Raw genomic sequence first — 20,962 nt, 5'->3', positions numbered from 1 at the left:
AGGGGTGAGATTATCTCCAGCCCTAATTAAACACACCTGAAACAGCTAATTAAGGTGTATTGGATATATGAACTCTAAATCGCTTGAGTTATGACCATTACTCACAGGATGTGAACATTAGTCTATAACTGCAGATTAACCTTATGTAGTCTTAATATCCTTAAATATCACAAAATAGCCTTGTCTGAAGTTTTTGTGATGGTGTTTCAGCAGGAACAGGCTTAACTGAATGGACATCGGTTACATTCATCACATTTAATACTGATTGAAGAACATGAATGATTACCTGATAAAGCAGTAATCGAGGAGCAGGACATAAAGCACAGGATCGCATCAAATCCCAGGCCAGGTGATCATGCGGTCAACTACAACTCAACGTATAATTAGTGTCACCTTTATGAGGAGGGTGCTTCTCACTTCTTGGATTCTCCATCCTCATCCTCCTTTACTTGTACTAAAGGAAAGAACGCAAGCTGCTCTGCAGGCATTGAGTATAGAGAGGGATGCACATACGCTCTTCGGTCTTGTTCTCATGAGAGCACCTGGATTTGGTTTGGTGCTCACGCTAGTAGTAATATTTTTGCACTTTCATTAGTTTTTGTTAATAAAATAAACAAAAGAATAAAGTGTTATAACACTTTATATTATATTTGAAAATAAAGAGTGAGTGAAAAAAATGTAAATAATAATACATATAAATAAAAATGCAATTATTTCACAGTACACTTAAAAATACAATGCTAACATTTAAAAAAATAAAATCTTGTTTTTATATGAATTTTCATCACTTTAAAAGCTTAAGTCATCGTGTTTTTATTTTGGTGGGTTGCCAGCAAGTCAAGATGATCATCAAGTAAGTATATGCACTGATGGAAGCGCGCCAGTGAATGAAATGTCACAGTTTTGCATTTGCTCTGAAACTACCAGCGTGCCTAGATTTAAGCTTTTAGTTGGAATGGAAATCTTATAGAGTATTACAGATACTCAATCTTAAACGATGGTTGTACATTAACAGCTGTCAACCATGTCAGTATGCAAATGAGTGGTCTGAACTTATTTACCCAGCACATTTGATTATTTTGGCCGTGCATTGCCAGCTTAGCTCGTGTGCCTTGAATAAAAACTGGCACTGATCAAAATGGTGAAAGAAAAACACAGGAGACAGAGTTTTCATACCTCCAGCTAGGTCCTTCTCTAAGAGCTGAATCTGCAAGGCAAAGATCTTCTCCTGCAGGTTGCATAAAGAGTGTTTGATCTTCTCTCTGCGTGTGACCATGTAGCACAGGTTTCTGACCTAAAAGGAAACACACCATTTACATTTAAATTACGAACTGAAATCGCTAAGTGTTAGCATGTTTCTGTGAAGGGCTATGCTGTAAATCCAAACCAACCATTCCACATGACTTAGTTTGGGTCAATGGGGACAGTATTTTTTGGGAGTATCTGTACTTTGAGTTACAACTTTTAATCCACTACATTTCCTAATTAAAATGTATACTTTTACTCCGATACATTTCCCTGAAGTATATTCATTACTTACCACAAAACAATCAGAAGAAGACAGGTTTAATGAATCAGTGGTCTGGCATCTACAAGTTCTTCTCATTCGTGAACGAGTTGAATGAACTGACACATCTCATTTATGAACGAGATGAATGAGTATACAGGGTCAGTGAGCCAAGCATGTAAATCTCGATCAGCAATCAGCAGATACAAAGCACAGTTATAGGTGCTGTGCAGATACGCTCGTTTTCATATTTAGCATACATAACATAACTCCACGTTTAATCCCCGATTAATGTGAATATTATATATGAACTGTCTGACCAAACAATTAAAATGTTAATTATGCAAGAAAACCTTGTGCTTTGTTCATCTGAACAACTTATTTAAACTATTTAATGCGGTTATGCACACATTTTAGTAAAGCCAAATCAGTTTAGTAAAGCCACTAATGCAGCCATCTCGCTGTAGTGTTTTTTTGCTGCTTGCGTGAGGAGAAAAAACACAGACGTCCATGGGGAGGCACTGGAAGCGTGCGTTACACACACCAACATGAAATACGTCTCTTACAAATCTGGAACACAGTCATTCTTTGAAGTATCGATACTAATACATTTAGGAATCGTGACGTTTTTCATTTCCGAGAATCGCGATACTTTTGAAGTATCGGTGCACCGTGCAACACTAGACCACACCTCATTAGGGAAATGATACCTTTTATCATGGCATCATAGCAAGTCTGGTTAAGACACAGTGCAAGTGTTGTCAGAATCTTGACAACATTATTTAAGACTCGCTCTGCTGCTCTGGCAGGAATACCGGTTTGTCTAAATAAGGTTCAGGAAACCTGTTTGAAACAATCATTATTGAGAGCTTTTCAGATGAGAGCATGCGAGAAAAGGGCAGCTGAACTCACCCTCTCCAGATCCTGACGCAAATGAGTGAAGAGCTTCAGACGGCGATATAAAACATCCTGCTCCTGCTGGGCCAGATTGTCCACCTCGTCCCTCTTGCGGGCCACCAGCGGCTGGTTGAAGTTGGCCTTTCGTCGCAGCTTCCAGTACTGGAAGAGGAAGTCCACGTGAACATCTGGAAGGGAAAGGCTTTCTGCAACATCCTTGGGGTCCACTAAACTGTAAAACTCGTCTTCAAGCTCTTGCAGCTTCTGCTTGCGATGGCTGGCTTTCTCCCGTTCTGCTTGTTCCTGCTTCGAACGGTCCGAAAGCATCACTGCCAGATCGGAAGGCCGGTCCACATTCCCGCCGCTGCTCGAGCGCGAGACGCCGCTGTGCTCAAGACAGTATGATTTGAAGCGCACCTCGTCGTTCTCTGCCAGAGTGGTGCGCATCTCGAGTCCGTGGTCGAACGCACAGGTCACGTGGAAGGCCATGATGCAGGACGGCATGGAGCACTGTGGGAGCAGAACAGCATGTTTAGAGCGCTAGAATGGTTCATGTAATCTGGATTCCAGAAATTAAGTACTTGTAGTTAGATTATTTTACATTTTAAAATAATTGTAATCAGACTAGGGTTGCTTTTTTATTCGTTACCTGATTGCATATTACTCACACAATAGCAATGCACTTTGCATAATTAATTGAATTCTTCTTTTTCATCTTTTATATTTTCCTTTTCTTAAATAGCCTTCCAGTCTTGTGGACATAGTCAGGTGGATATAATTACAAAGAAGCCACACGGCATTTGATTTACAAAAACTTTTTAACATCAACTAGTGATGAAAGCATTAATTTTTATTTAAATTATCACTCATTGGGTTATTTAACCATGTATTGATTAACCATATGTAAACTGAATTTGAAATGATAACATTTTTATGATGCAATTAATTTTAATTCACAAACCCCAGTTTGGGAAACCTTGACGTAAATGTAAGGTTTAACACACTTCATGTTTTTAAGATCAACGAATGGAATATATTTTCTTTCTCTTTGTATTGCTATACCAATATAGTACAAGATTATTTTATTTAAATCAATGTGATAAAGGAGTTTGGTTAAAAGTAATCAGATAGGAGTACATAAAATGTGTAGAGTAACAGATTACGTTATTAACTATATTGTTTGTCATATAATTTGGACTAACAAGTTGTAAGTAATCAACCCAGCTCTGGGCATCACTTACCCTCATGTCCTTCCAAAATGATACACAAAATTAAAAACTGAGGAATTGCATTGTTAGCGTTTTCCCACACAGCCACAACCAACAGGGATTGAAGCTTATAAGCATTAAAAAGGACACTAAAGCTCCATACAAATATTATAAAAGTACAACTTGCTATACTGCAATACTCTTCCCAACGACTTATCAAGTCAAACAACACATTTTTTGTTTTTCACGAAATGAATGTGACATCCGCTCTAACTCTCCAGTGTAACATCATCTATTAGTTCATGATCAGATGAAAGCAGATCTTGTTCATAAATCCAGTCTGAATGATTCGTTCATGAATCTCTAGTTCAAGCTCACTAAATAAATCTTTAGCTGATTTTTAGTCAGTAATAAAAGCCATTACGTCTCTTTGTATAGACTGCTTCTATGACACTTTTATGGTGCTCTTGTGCCCTTTTTGAAGCTTGAATGCATCAGTTGCCATTCATTGTAACTGCATGGAAAGAAGCATCCAGCAAAATCTCCCTCTAGTGTTACAAAAAATAATAAAAATACTAGTCTTGAACAACATGAGGACAAATAAGATGAATTAGCTAGTATATGCACTAGCTATTTATATAATCTTGGCTATCCAAGTATGTATAACTGTACCCACATTCATACAGAATACTCATGATGTGTACCACACAACTTCTCGACTGCTTGTATCTCCATTTCTAATGTATACTATATTATGGCACAGCTCTAATCTGCTGTATGTAACTAAAAAGCATTTAGCAACCCTCTACAAACACCTTGGCAAAACGCTCTGAAGATGCTGTAAACAATAATATCAGCTGCCTTTAAATAATGCATAGCTAATTCTGCTCTTTGAAAGGGTCGAGTGTTCAATAGCAGCATGTGTCTCACCTGTATACATGTTCCTGTGTGTTCACGACACAGGCCACAGGACAAGGCCCAGCGGCTGGCCGGGATGTGGGACACTTTTGTAATAGGCTCCATCTTCTCAGGGCAGCCAATGCTCACCTTTGATGACATGGAAACAACACCCAGTTAACACATCGAAGAGTTGTATTTCTTTGTGCTACTGCTTGTCATTAATTTGTTCTTTTTTATTACTGACTTTAGTTTTTTATAGTTGAAATAAATTAAATTCATAGTTTGAAATCAAAGTTCCATGCGCTGTGTGTGTAAGCTATCGTGCAAAAAAATTAGTTAAGTATAATTAAGTATATTCCTAAATATGAGTCAACACCGATTAACCGTAAAACACAAATACACTGAGAGATGAAACATCAGAGGTGGGTAGACTACCCAAAAACTGTACTCAAGTAAAAGTAAAAGTACTTCTAGAAATATTTACTCAAGTAAAAGTAAAAGTACTAGTCTTGAATAGTTACTTGAGTAAGAGTAAAAGAGTATCGGATAAAAAATCTACTCAAGTAGTTAGTTACTAGTTACTTTGGGTCATATATACTGAGCCTATTTTTATTTAGATATATAGATAAAATGTATGTAATGTATGTGTGCGTGTATAAATGTATATATTTCATCAGCCTTTACTCCAATTTATGTAATTTATTACAAAACACTGTCTGTTTACTTAAGTAACAGATATAGGTGTCATACCATAACATATTTTTAATACGACTGACTTTATATTAAATGTGAATTTAACATTGAAAGTTAATGTGATATAAATATTGCTACTAATCTTTCATTGTTCAGAAAGAGAGCAAATAACATTTACATTATTAAAGATCATTTTCACTGACAGTCTAGATTTCAATCACTCTCAGAAACTCCCATTAAATCACTGAAACTGTTAACACTGTGAAATCAATATCTTATTTACAGATTCGTACACACATCTGCACTTTGTTGTTTCTGACGAGAGAATTCGCCAGAAAGAGGTATTCAGTCAGGAGCGAGTGAAGGAAGCACCAGCATTTTAGCGATGACTCATCGGAACGCCTCTGATTGGCCAATGCTTTAATAAGCTCAACAGAATCATGTGTGATTGGTTATAATGCGCAGTGCTGTAAAAACACATCTATCTCTGGCTCAGCGCCAGCAAGCAATCACAGATCTGAATTTAGTGGTTCACTCGGAGTTGTAACGTTCTGGTCCTTGATTCTGATTGGTCGAGCCAAGTTCAAAGCGGTTGTTAATTACTCTACAAACACACACTTTTGTTTACTTCTGAGTGTTGCTCGGCAACCACTTTGTAGCAACCACACTATTTGCTATTTTTTATTTTGTGAAACATTAGTATGTGCATAGAATAACCGTTTTATAAAAGCAATAAGCCCAGCGAAGCCGTGGTTTACAGTGGTTTTATAACAGCTAAGGGAGTTTCTTAGCGATTATTGCTTTAGTTTAGTTAGTTTAGGGGTATAATTTACACACTGAATGATCAGGTACTAATATTGTAGCAATTATAAAAAAAAGTATAATTTCTTAACATACTAAATTATTATATTATCATTAATAATACCCAGAATGCTCACACTCACTATTAACTATTAACTAAGAGTTTTCCCTTAATAAACTCCTAATGTGCAGTTTATTAATAGATAGTAAGATAGTTGTTAGTTGGTGTGGATTAAGGGATCTTAAATATATTGACATATTATGTGCATTATAAGTACTAATAAATAGCCAATATTTCTGTAATACGCATTCTAATAAGCAACTAGTTAATAGTGATAACTTGTCCTTAAAATAAAGTGTCACCCTAAGAATAAATGTGAATTATTGTATTTTTGTGATTTCACTGGTTTAATCTGAAGATGCATCATGGGCATACACTCGGTAAAGATGCATAGTAAAATTAGACACATATTCCTCAATGCAAAAGAATGAACAGCAGCTGCAAAAAAATAACAAAAATATGTGAGTCTCACGAAGCCTGTCAAGGAGTTGTTTCACATTGTGAGACAAACACATACTGTACAGTATTTGACACAGTAAGTGTTACAGATGAAATCAAAGGGAACGTGGCGGTGTGGAACTGCGTCTGGAAGATCTCAGCTCACTTTATTCATCAGATTTCTGAGAGCCTTTTCACTCGCTTTTGTGGCTCTCTACATCCCTGTCATTCTGCCATTGTTCCCGCCTCACTCTTCAGCTTCTGTAAGAGTTACTGGAATACCCATTTTGACCAGGCTTCTCAAAACACCTTCTTCTGTCACTTCTGCTTTTGTCCTCCTTTGACTGAAATATTCAGCAGGCTTTCACATGTGAAGCAGGGCGCTCCTTTACAAAAACATCTTGCCCTCCACCTGACCGAACAAGTTCAAATTTCCAGCTGAAAAGCTTTCCTTTCAATCACGCAACGAGACATAAAGAGAGCCGAGGAAATATTTCAATTAGAATTCATCCATTATTGCATGCTAATTACAAGTTTCCTCTGTCGAGAGCAAAGCGTCTTGCAGATGAATAAGTGTGAACGAGCGTTTGGGGCCGGATTTCCTTTGCGCTTTTACTGCTTTATTGCATTTTTTAATCAGGCAATCATATGAAGCAAAATTAATTCAAAGGTTCATTTCAACTCGACTAAATCTGAACAAATAATCAAAACCGATGAATGAAATAATAACCAATGAATATAATAATATGCTGGAGTCATGTTACTTCAGAACAAATAGCCTACATGGTTTCTTACACTATATTCAATTTCACTGCCTTTAATATTGTCACGATCCAAGTTTTGTGTTCCTTGGCTTGACTTTTTTGTTTCTAGGTTTCATTCCTGTGTTTAGTTCCTGTATCCCTTGTTGCATGTTAAAATGTTTGTTCTGATAAGAAAAATCTATTCATCATTCTCTCTCTTTTCCCCTCGGCTCAGAATCATCAGTTTATATCCCACACTTCTGGCTTTTTCCTCTCAGAATTGACAACTAGCATTTGTTGAGTTAAATTGAGTTATTAAGTCTGAAACTAAGAGATATGAACTTGCATTTGCGAGAAAAAAGTCAGAATTGTGAGATTAAATAGTTAATGTTATAGGTTTAAACAGTAGTCTATTTCATATTGTAACTGTAAGGCTAATACAATATGTCTCCTATGAACTGCATATGTGAATATAATGTAGACCTACTGTTTACATAAAATGTATGCTTTAAAAGTAGGATATCCATAGCAGGTTTCATCCATAGTCTATTCGTTTAAACATCTGCATTTAGCTTCAAATTAAGTTTTTGGTGACAGTATTTTATAAAAAATGATTCTGATTCTGACAAATATAAACATTGTTTCACTGAACAACATTAGGCAGGATGTAATATAATCTGTTCAAAAACACGAAATGCTCATTGTTATTAAGATATGAACTACATTTTGAACTATTTATATGTTATACAATAAGAATCAGAATCTGATTTTAACTGTCTGGACGTTATTCAAATAGTTTTAGGGAAAATATTAGGAAAAGCAAAGCTTATTACAAGCGAGTCTGTAATCATGCTGTCCATTATCTACAGCACAAACATGTACACTGTCCTTTTATACGTGTGCTTCATTACACATTAGAGCAGGTGCATGTGTCTCATACGCAAGCTATTAACAGCCAGCGTTTATATTATACATATGATTGAGACTGAATGATTTAATGTGCATGCTTTCTTCTGTAAAGACATGATTTGCTGTTCTTGCTCATACTTTAATCCAGGATTGGATTTCAGCCATTGTCTCTAGGAACCCAAAATTATTCGAAAGCTGATATTTCATGGCACTATTAAACTGAACACTACTTATAAGTGTGATTCCCAGACTGATTTCAGCTGATACCTCGGGGATCCATAAGGCACAGCTGACGTGGACCCACTTGGTTCCACTGCGTGTGGGTTTCAGAGCTCCTCCTCTCCTGGGACAGAGCAGACATTTGGGCTGCACTCCGAGGGCACAGGTTCGGCACAACCAGTTACCCTGCGGCACCTTCAAGATCCCGTAACACGCCTGCAGGAGGAACAAACACATGCTCTCCGTCAACACAACCAATCACTTCCACAAATCAGAATGATCCGATTCGGTTGATACTTTAATTGGGGTTATACATTTCAATGAGTGTAATTTACATTAAAAGATTATTTTATTATGTGAAGCAAGTGCATGTCATAAATAGGGATGGGTGTTTTCCGCAAATATCACATTTGAATATTTGAGCTCACAAAAAAGGAATATTCGAATATTCGTTTATTTAAATTAAGTTTAATGAGACAGACGTTATTTTTCAGCAATATTTGTTTCCGTCATTTTTGAACAAGCTTACACACAATAAGCCTGAACATTACACATTGTGTTTTGTAGCTGAAAACCTTTAACAATGCGTGCAAACAAACAAAATTACAGATTAAAAGCAAAAAAAAAAAAAAAGTGAACCAAGAAAAACGTAAAGCATCCTGCAGCAATTAGGCCATTGACATTGTACAGAATTTAGCTTACACTTAACTTTGAAACTGTCAGCAAATCTTTTTTGCTTTTTTTCTATTTTACATGTTCTTGTTAAGAAATACGGGCATGTAAACATGATCGGGGGAAAGTCGGCTTCTTAGTCTGTTAACAATGAGGCTGGCCGCGGAGAAAACGCGCTCTGATGGCACAGACGTTGGCGGGACTCACAAATAACGGTGTGCTAAGCGAATACGTTTTGTGAAGCGCTTTGTGTTTTCATTTCACCACTGAATGGGATCCTCATCTGGTGGATGAAGCAAGAACGGTTCCCACTCGTCTCGGCTGGACTCTCTGTAATCATCGCTGAAGAACTGCCTCAGCCTTTTCCGACGAGTGGGCATTTCATCCTCTTCATCGTTGTTGGCGGCGGCTGCATCTGCACCACTCGCATCAAGGAAAATGTTCTGATAATGTTCAAAAAAGTTTTTTTTCTTACTTCTCTCATGTTTTCATCGAGAAACCGGAGATGTTTGTGCCGAGGGTCTAGGGCAGAGGCGAGAAGAAGTGTTTTCACTGCATTCTCCAAGTTAGCTGTGTTTATTCGTTGCTTGAGAGATGCCACAACAATGTTCTTGAATTCGGTCACTTTCTATGATTCTCCATGGTATATTTGAAGTACTGTAGAAGACCGCAGTTCTTAGGGGCCGTTCACTTATCGCGTCTTTTGCATGCTCAAGTTCGTTATTTCCAATGTAGGCGCATGGTATGCGCGCTCATAATGGAAGCAACGCGGTCGCGGTGCGACGCACCCGTTTTTTCCAGGCGCGTCCGCACTGCATCGAATTAAAAACATCTCAACTTTTCTGAATGCCGCAAGCGCACCGCGGGTCATGTGACAAGAACTAAACATTCAGCTTCATCCTTTCCTGTAACAACGTTGAAAGCCTAGCCAAGATGAAGGAACAGCTGATCATAGCTATATATGGATTGCCTTTTTGAAATAAATTTATTAGCAGAGCTACTGAAAGCGATTTTTTTGTGCTGCAAATCCATTTATCCTTTGCTGAAATTTCTGCATCTTCATGGAGAGAGCGCGTCATTGGCAAACGCCTCAGGAGCGCTTCTGCCCGAGCGCTTTGGAAAGAAGGAGAAAGCGGCGCGCCTAGCGTTTTCCACACGTTTTTAGGCGCAATATGTGGACGGCCCCTTATTCATTAATTATTTTTGTATATCTTCTTTTTTGTATTAATTATATTAATTATATATCTTCAAATATGCCGTGGAGAATCACAGAAAGTGACTAAATTAGGTTTTATTGTGACTTTTTTTTTTTTTTTTTTTGCGAAATTCGAATATCATTTTTATTTATCGAATAATTATAGCAGAATGAGTATTCGAATGTTCTACTATCCGTGCACACCCCTAGTCATAAACAGACATAAAGAGACAACATTCAAAAGAGTAGAAAAGGAGGGAAAAAATTTTTTTTCCAAATTTGTTTAAACTTTATTTATATATCAATACATAACTAAAATGTAAGTACTCTGAAAAAGAAAGTATAAAAATCGAGTGACTGTAGACTCGTTTGAATCGTTAGTTGTTAACTGGAGACTCGCTCCGACCGGATCGTTTGAATCGGTGAGTTGTTAACTGGAGACTCGCTTCGACCGGATCGTTTGAATCGGTGAGTTGTTAACTGGAGACTCGCTCCGACCGGATCGTTTGAATCGGTGAGTTGATAACTGGAGACTCGCTCCGACCGGATCGTTTTAATCGAGAGCTGTTAACTGGAGACTCGCTCCGACCGGATCGTTTGAATCGTGAGTTGTTAACTGGAGACTCGCTCCGACCGGATCGTTTGAATCGAGAGCTGTTAACTGGAGACTCGCTCCGACCGGATCGTTTGAATCGAGAGCTGTTAACTGGAGACTCGCTCCGACCCGATCGTTTGAATCGGTGAGTTGTTAACTGGAGACTCGCTCCGACCGGATCGTTTGAATCGGTGAGTTGATAACTGGAGACTCGCTCCGACCGGATCGTTTTAATCGAGAGCTGTTAACTGGAGACTCGCTCCGACCGGATCGTTTGAATCGTGAGTTGTTAACTGGAGACTCGCTCCGACCGGATCGTTTGAATCGAGAGCTGTTAACTGGAGACTCGCTCCGACCAGATCGTTTGAATCGAGAGCTGTTAACTGGAGACTCGCTCCGACCGGATCGTTTGAATCGTGAGTTGTTAACTGGAGACTCGCTCCGACCGGATCGTTTGAATCGAGAGCTGTTAACTGGAGACTCGCTCCGACTGGATCGTTTGAATCGTTAGTTGTTAACTGGAGACTCGCTCCGACCGGATCGTTTGAATCGAGACCTGTTAACTGGAGACTCGCTCCGACCAGATCGTTTGAATCGTGAGCGGTTAACTGGAGACTCGCTCCGACCGGATCGTTTGAATCGTGAGTTGTTAACTGGAGACTCGCTCCGACCGGATCGTTTGAATCGTGAGCTGTTAACTGGAGACTCGCTCTGACCAGATGGTTTGAATCGTTAGTTGTTAACTGGAGACTCACTCCGACCCGATCGTTTGATTTGGTGAGTTGATAACTGGAGACTCGCTATGACCGGATCGTTTGAATCGTTAGTTGTTAACTGGAGACTCGCTCCGACCCGATCGTTTGAATCGTGAGCTGATAACTGGAGACTCGCTCCGACCCGATGGTTTGAATCGTGAGCTGTTAACTGGAGACTCGCTCTGACCGGATGGTTTGAATCATTAGTTGTTAACTGGAGACTCACTCCGACCCGATCGTTTGAATCGGTGAGTTGATAACTGGAGACTCGCTATGACCGGATCGTTTGAATCGTTAGTTGTTAACTGGAGACTCGCTCCGACCCGATCGTTTGAATCGTGAGCTGATAACTGGAGACTCGCTCCGACCCGATCGTTTGAATCGTGAGCTGATAACTGGAGACTCGCTCCGACCGGATCGTTTGAATCGTGAGTTGTTAACTGGAGACTCGCTCCGACCCGATCGTTTGAATCGTGATTTGTTAACTGGAGACTCGCTCCGACCGGATCGTTTGAATCGAGACCTGTTAACTGGAGACTCGCTCCGACCGGATTGTTTGAATCGTTAGTTGTTAACTGGAGACTCACTCCGACCCGATCGTTTGATTTGGTGAGTTGATAACTGGAGACTCGCTATGACCGGATCGTTTGAATCGTTAGTTGTTAACTGGAGACTCGCTCCGACCCGATGGTTTGAATCGTGAGCTGTTAACTGGAGACTCGCTCTGACCGGATGGTTTGAATCATTAGTTGTTAACTGGAGACTCACTCCGACCCGATCGTTTGAATCGGTGAGTTGATAACTGGAGACTCGCTCCGACCCGATCGTTTGAATCGTGAGTTGTTAACTGGAGACTCGCTCCGACCGGATCGTTTGAATCGTTAGCTGTTAACTGGAGACTCGCTCCGACCGGATTGTTTGAATCGTGAGTTGTTAACTGGAGACTCGTCCGACCGGATCGTTTGAATCGGTGAGTTGTTAACTGGAGACTCGCTCCGACCGGATCGTTTGAATCGTGAGCTGTTAACTGGACACTCGCTCTGACCGGATGGTTTGAATCGTTAGTTGTTAACTGGAGACTCACTCCGACCCGATCGTTTGAATCGTGAGCTGATAACTGGAGACTCGCTCCGACCCGATGGTTTGAATCGTGAGCTGTTAACTGGAGACTCGCTCTGACCGGATGGTTTGAATCGTTAGTTGTTAACTGGAGACTCACTCCGACCCGATCGTTTGAATCGGTGAGTTGATAACTGGAGACTCGCTATGACCGGATCGTTTGAATCGTTAGTTGTTAACTGGAGACTCGCTCCGACCCGATCGTTTGAATCGTGAGCTGATAACTGGAGACTCGCTCCGACCCGATCGTTTGAATCGTGAGTTGATAACTGGAGACTCGCTCCGACCGGATCGTTTGAATCGTGAGTTGTTAACTGGAGACTCGGTCCGACCGGATCGTTTGAATCGGTGAGTTGTTAACTGGAGACTCGCTCCGACCGGATCGTTTGAATCGTGAGCTGTTAACTGGAGACTCGCTCTGACCGGATGGTTTGAATCGTTAGTTGTTAACTGGAGACTCACTCCGACCCGATCGTTTGAATCGTTAGTTGTTAACTGGAGACTCGCTCCGACCCGATCGTTTGAATCGTGAGCTGATAACTGGAGACTCGCTCCGACCCGATCGTTTGAATCGTGAGTTGATAACTGGAGACTCGCTCCGACCGGATCGTTTGAATCGTGAGTTGTTAACTGGAGACTCGCTCCGACCGGATCGTTTGAATCGTGAGTTGTTAACTGGAGACTCGCTCCGACCGGATCATTTGAATCGTTAGCTGTTAACTGGAGACTCGCTCCGACCCGATTGTTTGAATCGTGAGTTGTTAACTGGAGACTCGCTCCGACCGGATCGTTTGAATCGGTGAGTTGTTAACTGGAGACTCGCTCCGACCGGATCGTTTGAATCGGTGAGTTGTTAACTGGAGACTCGCTCCGACCGGATCGTTTGAATCGGTGAGTTGTTAACTGGAGACTCGCTCTGATTGGATCATTTGAATCGTGAGTTGTTAACTGGAGACTCGCTCCGACCGGATCGTTTGAATCGTGAGTTGTTAACTGGAGACTCGCTCCGACCGGATCGTTTGAATCGGTGAGTTGTTAACTGGAGACTCGCTCCGACCGGATAGTTTGAATCGGTGAGTTGTTAACTGGAGACTCGCTATGACCGGATCGTTTGAATCGTTAGTTGTTAACTGGAGACTCGCTCCGACCGGATCGTTTGAATCGGTGAGTTGTTAACTGGAGAGTTGTTAACCCATTTCGGTTGACCGCTATTCCTAAATGTCCTCTTAACTTAGAAAAGAAGAAGACAATAGCAGTTTTGAAGATTTTTTGTAAACTTTATTTTAAGGTGTTCTTGTTACATGCACTTCTAACTTTGATATCAATTAATTATGCATAGCTACATGAAAGTAACCCTAAGACAAACCCAAATCCTAACCTTAACCTAATATAGTAAGTACATGTAGTTAATTAAATTACTCAGAATTTATATGTATAAGTACATTGTAAAAAGGACCCTTTAAAATAAAGTTTAAACTTTAATGTAAGTTTTGTGAATCTGGCCACTGGTGTCGAGAGGTGTTTCACCACATACATGCACACAATGGACCTGACTGCGATTCGTTACAGCGCTCAGACCTCAATATAATCTGGACTGTTTTTGGATGTAATACCTGATGCACACAAACGTTGCACTTGTCACAGAAGACCATCTCGTTGCCATCCTCGCCCTCAGGTGAACGGCACACGTCACAAACCACGTCCTCGTCGTATTCGATGCCCAGACCCTCCTCGGTCTCGATGGCCTGCTGCATGTTCTGCTGACACCGGTTCTCCAGCTCCACCACGACCTGCTCCATGGTCAGCTCGTCCAGCTCTGGAAGTGCTGCGACACACAAAATAAAACCGCTTATATTTATGGGTTTCTGCAACCCGTCAAAATAAAAGTTCAGTTAAACTTGAAGAAATTATGACAAAAATGTGTCATAATACATTTTAGTGACAGCTAAAATGTATTTGATGTTTGAAATCATTCATTCAAGAAATTCATTCAAGTCTTCATTCATTTACTTCAAATATTTGTTTTTACATTTATATTTTAAAAAGATGTTAAAATAGATTTATTTAAAACATTAAATAAAATAATAAAAAAAATTGTTGGAACCTCAAGTTATTTCAATAACAACAAATACAAAGATGTAACTTTTTATATGAAACTCTATAACTCTTTATATTGAGTGTGTTTTTACTCAATTGGTTCTCTATAGGGCTTATGTTTTTTGGAACAAAGCAGGAATTACGGTCTGTCTGAAATGGGCTCGTGAAGGAATATTGTAACGGGGCTCAATTACATTAAGCATGTTCTTAAAACCTGATGTTGTGGCAGCTGCAATCAAAAAAAATTCCTTTGGAACCAATGTTACAATTCAAATAAAGACTGTATGTGTTATATTTGCCAGTATTTGCCAACTAGTGACAGCTAAAATGTATTTGATGTTTGAAATCATTCATTCAAGAAATTCATTCAAGTCTTCATTCATTTACTTCAAATATTTTTTTTTACATTTATATTTTAAAAAGATGTTAAAATAGATTTATTTAAAACATTAAATAAAATAATTAAAAAAAATTGTTGGAACCTCAAGTTATTTCAATATTATTTTGTTCGGTTGTCTAATGTTTTTTTTTCCATATATATAGATATATATATATATTAGGGGTGTAACGGTTCACAAAATTCACGGTTCGGTTTGATACAATACACTGGTGTCACGGTACGGTTCGGTACGTTTTAGATACAGCAAAAAGAAAAAAAAATTCAGATAAATTTCCTTGATTTTTAAAAAAAAACATAAAGTATGTTTTTTTTTTTTTACATTGAAAAATGATGGAGCTATTCTTTACCCATCTTCTACGGTGTTTTCTTAGCAGCATACTGTATAAAACAAAAACGGTTCCTTATAAAAAAAAATGAAAATGTTATATTAGTTATGAACAAATACAAAGATGTAACTTTTTATATGGAACTCTATAACTCTTTATATTGAGTGTGTTTTTACTCAATTGGTTCTCTATAGGGCTGTTGTTTTTTGGAACAAAGCAGGAATGCATTTGTCATAGCTTACAAATGCATCAAATATCTGGCATCTAACTAATGCCATTAGTACGGTTTCTACAAGGATTTGGTACAATTATAATTCAGAAGACAGCTTCTCATCCAACGTGTGAAATTTTGTAATCAACCCTCCTCTGGCACCAATTCCCCAATTTAATAAAATCATTATTAAAACTTTATTTTTAAGGAATAAATCACACAAATGTTCTTCCAGCACTTTGTTTGACAAAAAAAAAATCTAATGGTTTGTTAAATTAATTTCATTTTAATTTAATTTAGTTTTCTATCATTTGACTGCCAGAAAAATTAAAGTACATAAAAAATCTGAGAAAAAAAAAGTTTTTATTAAAATTTAAACCATTAAAATGGCAAAACATTTGAAAACAGAATTTGGTAAAAAAAAAAAATAATAATTGAGAGAAAATAAAATTTATTTTTATAGGTCCATAAAATTGTTATTTTTGTTCAACTTTAAATAAATTACTGTTAACTAGTATAAGTTTTATGATTTTAATTAGACATGTTTTTTAATTAATATTTTATTTAACAATTAAAAACAAAAAATTTAAATCCCTAACCCTTCTGCTCAAGCATGATAGAAATCACAACTAAATCAGGGATTTACGCTTATTTATTTCTCAAAGAGCACATGCCCTTCTAAGTAAAATAAAAAAAGTATATCTCACAATTCTGACTTTGGTTTGTATCCTGTAATACAGAATTGTGAGAAAAAAAGCTGCAATTAACTTTTTTAATTTTATTATTCCATATGTTACCACTTTGCCTAAAATTAAACTAAAAACAGAAAATACAAATTCAAAAACTAATTTTTAATATTAATAAAAACTATAATAGTATCTCAATTATTAAAAAAATTAAATAAAACGGCCTTCAACTCTTTTCTTGGCCTGTTTACAATAACAACCTAAAGACAAGCATGATTCACACAGTTGATAAATCTTACCTAGTTGTCTGAATTCAGTATTAACCAGTTCAAGCCAGGTCACATCCAGATCATCCAGATCATAACAACTCAACGGCTCACTGAGAACATGTGACTCTCCGAAGCCAAACTCCGACTGGCCCCTGGTTTGGATCGGTGAAAAGAATGGGATTCGACTGACCTCTGGAAGCATCCTGGGAAAAAATTGCACGACCACAAAACTCATGCATCAAGTATTCAAGGAATGTTTCAGCTTGGAGTAAATCTCAACAGACAGGATTTGTAGCATAATGTTGATAATTGATCCATGATGCTGAGTAAAACACTGAGAGATCCAGATGTGAATGTGGCTCTTTCCATGCATTTATTACTTTTGTAAAAATAGTTTAATTTTGTGCACTGAGAAATGTAATTTTCCTTAAACTTTAGCCATATAAGAGAGCATATGCATCTTGAGCAGCGGTTCTTGTACAATAGGGTTGTTTCATTCTAGCTAGGTATTTTAGTTCAAATGTTTATTTAGTAACTTTTTTTATTAAGGCAATCGGTTCAAGTATATGTTAGGAAATGTGACCCTGGAGCACAAAAGCAGTCTTAAGTCTCTGGGGTATATTTGTAGCAACAGACCAATAAACATTGTAAGGGTCATAATTATACATTTTTCTTTTATGCCAAAAGGATATTATTAAGTAAAGATCATGTTCCATTAAGATATTCTGTACATTTCCTACTGGAAATATATCAAAACTTTACTTTTAATTAGTAATATGCATTGCTAAGAACATCGTTTGGACAACTTAAAAGGCTCAGACAAATATTGTCCTCCTAACAAACCATACATCAATGGAAAGATGATTTATTCAGCTTTCAGGTGATGCACAAATCTCAAATGTAACAGGGTCCAGGGTCACATATTATGGTCCAACACTGTATGCATATCGGAAAAGGCCATTTTTCCTATTTGGGAAACACGTAACACACAAGTTAAGAGCAAGCCTGAGACTCTCACCGGACTACAGGCTCAGGAATCGGCTCCACATTGGCTGGCACCTGAACACCCTTTTCCCATTCCTGCCTCCAGGGGTCGGAGAGGAAGTAGAACTCCTCTGGGCTCAGTTGTGCTGAATCAGGCAACTTCATGGCTGTAATAAAATCGGTCCGAAACACCTGAAAGAACAGAACACTGGCATCATTCAGCATGAACCGCCCCGGTGACATCTTGGCGTGAATCAAAGACTCTGCCATGTTTTAGAAAGAAATGTTTGTGCCAAAATGCAAAAACACTCAAATATGTATGAACACAAACAGTAAGATCTCATCTCAGAACAACTGCTTTTAAAAGTTAAACTGTAAAATGTTTAGATTTTTTGGAAATTTCAAGAAAAAATGAAGAGTGTTATGTGAGTTTATCCAGCGGTTTGTGAAAAGTGCAGTCCAAATGTTGTTTTAAATCAGACACATATTTCATATCTAAACATCTGACCTACAGCTAAACACACACACCTGATTCCCATTGGAAGGAGACATTCACCAACTTACCTTAATGTTGTATTAAATCAGCAAGTTTCAACCTGCAAGATTATTGACTCTCAGGTATACTTTACCAGCATTAGTTGAGGTAATTCTTTCTTTACCTGTCCCTGATTTATTTCCAAAATAATCGATTTTGAATCAAATCGCAAGCTTGTGAAGGACAATCGAATCGAATGGTGAGATTTATGTCAAAACCCAACCCTATGAAACCGTGTCTCTCACCTCGGACGGTTTCTTCTGCTCATGGCGGACCCATGTGCTGCTGGTCCCTGTGTTCTTTGAAGACCGTGACCAGGTGGTCACATGACCTGCGAGAGAATCAAGGGTCACGGGTGAACTTTTACACTCATTTTTTTTTTACTCGTCCATGTATGGGTTAGGAATGTAAGCAAATGGTGTGGTCAAAATATAGGGGGTTGAATACTTTAGACAATCCTAAATAAACATCTGATAGTTCAATGGACTATATGCATGGTGTTAGAGAAGCCAGCTCAGTCATTTACAGTCAACTGTGCTTTCAGGGGAGCGCCCTTCGCTCGGTTTCTCTACATAATCCAGTCACAATTTCAAGAAAAGTGTTGTATGTCTGAGAGGACCAAATGTCCCCGTATACAGTTTCAGGGATGACAAATGATCTAATAAATTGTTCTGTGAGTCATTGCTATTATTGACTGATGACTGTAGCAAGGGGACGAAAAGAACCAACAGAAAACTGATGTCAAAATCGAACTGTGCATTACGTGATTTCAGACGTAATGTTGGCTGATTATATCTATTAGCTTCTACACGTGAAGATAAAACTAAAATATTTCAAAATAACCAATCCATCATTGAATTGTTATACCATTGATAATTAACTTATTTAATTTGTAGATAACTAGGTAAGTATTTCAAATAATTAACCCTTTAAGGCTGTCGCTGTCTGGGCTTATTATTATTATTATTATTTTTTTTTTAAATGACGTGAGAATTTGCAGCTTCCTGCACTTGCTATACTTTATACATCAGTGCAATAAAAGTACAAAAATATGTTATAATAGTCATTTTATAATAAATCCAAAAGCAAGACGTAAAAAAAAAAAAACAAGTGAGTTGAAAAAGAGCTAACGAATGATCCTCTGCTGCCATCTACTGGCTATAATAATAATTTCATGTCATTTTCATCTTAAAAGTCTTTGTTTTCCACCATTTTTGGCAGATTTTTGAATGAAAAGTGCATCTTTAAAGTGAATTTCAATGCACAGCTGAAGTTGAGAAATACTAAAAGCTTTAAAATATTATAAAAGTGTTTTAAAAATGTGTTAATGACTATAAAGGTAAGTTACAGTATTGATTATCAAGAATACCGTTATGATGTCTATTACGAGATATAACATTAGTTTAAACAGTTACAATAACTAGCCTAGCATTACATATCTAGGTGCTCTTACCAGGCTCAGCATATACAAATAAATGTTGTTAAATAACATGAAACTGTACGTTAATGTCCCTAGCATTATTTACGATGTCGTGATTGTTTTGTTTCTCAGTTTCTGAACAGAACGAGGCAGGAGAGGTTTCTGTGAGCGTCTCAAGAGTCTCTACCTATATACACACCAAAAAATTACAATTAATCAAATTATATTAAGATTTTATTTAAACAGGTCTTTTTTTTGGCCTACAATTCAGTGAATTTCATTCATATGTATTCTGAAAGATGGTTTAGTTGTCTTGTGTGTTAGTTTGCACAAAATTTCTAAGCTGTTGATTAATTGTTGTATTAACCTTTTAAAGCCTATTCTCTCATATTTGATAAGCACATCTCTAAGGCATCTAAATTATCAAAACTTTGCTAATAAACCTCTTGCACAAAATCTATTACATGCCGTTTGATCAATAATTTCATGCCTTTTTCTCTGTATAACCCTGCTTTGCTGTGAAATCAGAAAGGTTTATAAAGTAGACGTAAGAATATCTCTCTTCACGTGATTTCTGAAGATTAAATTCAATTCAAATTAAATGTATGCATTTAGCAGACGCTTTTATTCAAAGCGACTTACATTGCATTCAGTCTAACACTTATTCCTAACATGTGTTCCCCGAAGATGAACACTTTACTAGACTAAAGAAACCCAGCTTTATTTGATTTTCCACAAATCACTTTTTTATAGTCTCAAATCTGATTATCAGGCTTTTGAGGATTTGTTCATCTCCCAATCATCAATTGATTGCACTGAATTATGTTTTGCTCTTATAACTAAGCAATTAAATATCATCTTACTAAGACATATTATTGGCAGATACGTAGTGGCAGCTGATATTTATATGCAGTTTATGTAAGTTATAGTGCCCATATTATCTCACTATTTACTATCTTTGTTAGACGTCATCTTTATCTAAACAGATCTGATCTAGTGGTGAGACGCCGTGTGTGTGTGTGTGTGTGTGTGTGTGTTGATCACTCACTGTCGGTGGTGTCAGAGTCGTTGCTGCTGGTGGAGTATTTCCTCCTCTTCATCTCACTCTCCATCTGTCGGCAAAGAAGGGATGAACAATTATCAGACTCTGAAAAGATGGCAGAAAGCGCAGTGTGAGAGTAAGTGTGCTGGGGGAAATGTGTCTGTACAGACAGGCCTGCTGTATACAGCATGTCAAAGACCGGAGAGGAAACACTCCACCGGCTGCTAGCAGATTTATGTGGCCATAAACGGGGCTTTTCCCTTTTATGTGGGTCTCTACA

General features: G+C 38.0%; 1 protein-coding gene across 6 annotated transcripts in view; it reads right to left on the bottom strand.

The window, feature by feature from the left end:
* The window catches only part of LOC132130979 (E3 ubiquitin-protein ligase Jade-2-like), a 49,749-nt gene that overhangs the window by 19,957 nt on the left and 8,830 nt on the right, over positions 1–20,962 (bottom strand). For 5 of the 6 annotated variants that reach the window (XR_009428824.1, XM_059542891.1, XM_059542894.1 and 2 more), the window contains exons 2-10: positions 20,689–20,752; positions 18,466–18,551; positions 17,720–17,877; positions 16,732–16,904; positions 14,326–14,537; positions 8,425–8,592; positions 4,543–4,659; positions 2,420–2,914; positions 1,177–1,294 (exon numbers count right to left, since the gene is read on the bottom strand). Coding sequence is in view for 5 of the 6 variants with exons in the window: in XM_059542891.1 (XP_059398874.1) it covers positions 1,177–1,294; positions 2,420–2,914; positions 4,543–4,659; positions 8,425–8,592; positions 14,326–14,537; positions 16,732–16,904; positions 17,720–17,877; positions 18,466–18,551; positions 20,689–20,752 (1,591 nt within the window). In the remaining variant the exon portion in view is untranslated. Of the gene's footprint in view, positions 1–398; positions 455–1,176; positions 1,295–2,419; positions 2,915–4,542; positions 4,660–8,424; positions 8,593–14,325; positions 14,538–16,731; positions 16,905–17,719; positions 17,878–18,465; positions 18,552–20,688; positions 20,753–20,962 lie in introns of those variants that run through there. The other variant, XM_059542895.1, reaches the window with a different exon arrangement.

The sequence above is a fragment of the Carassius carassius genome, chromosome 47, assembly GCF_963082965.1.
Source record: "Carassius carassius chromosome 47, fCarCar2.1, whole genome shotgun sequence".
Lineage (NCBI taxonomy): Eukaryota > Metazoa > Chordata > Actinopteri > Cypriniformes > Cyprinidae > Carassius > Carassius carassius.
Note: the sequence above shows the minus strand (reverse complement) of the source record. Positions and strands in the feature narration are given on the sequence as shown.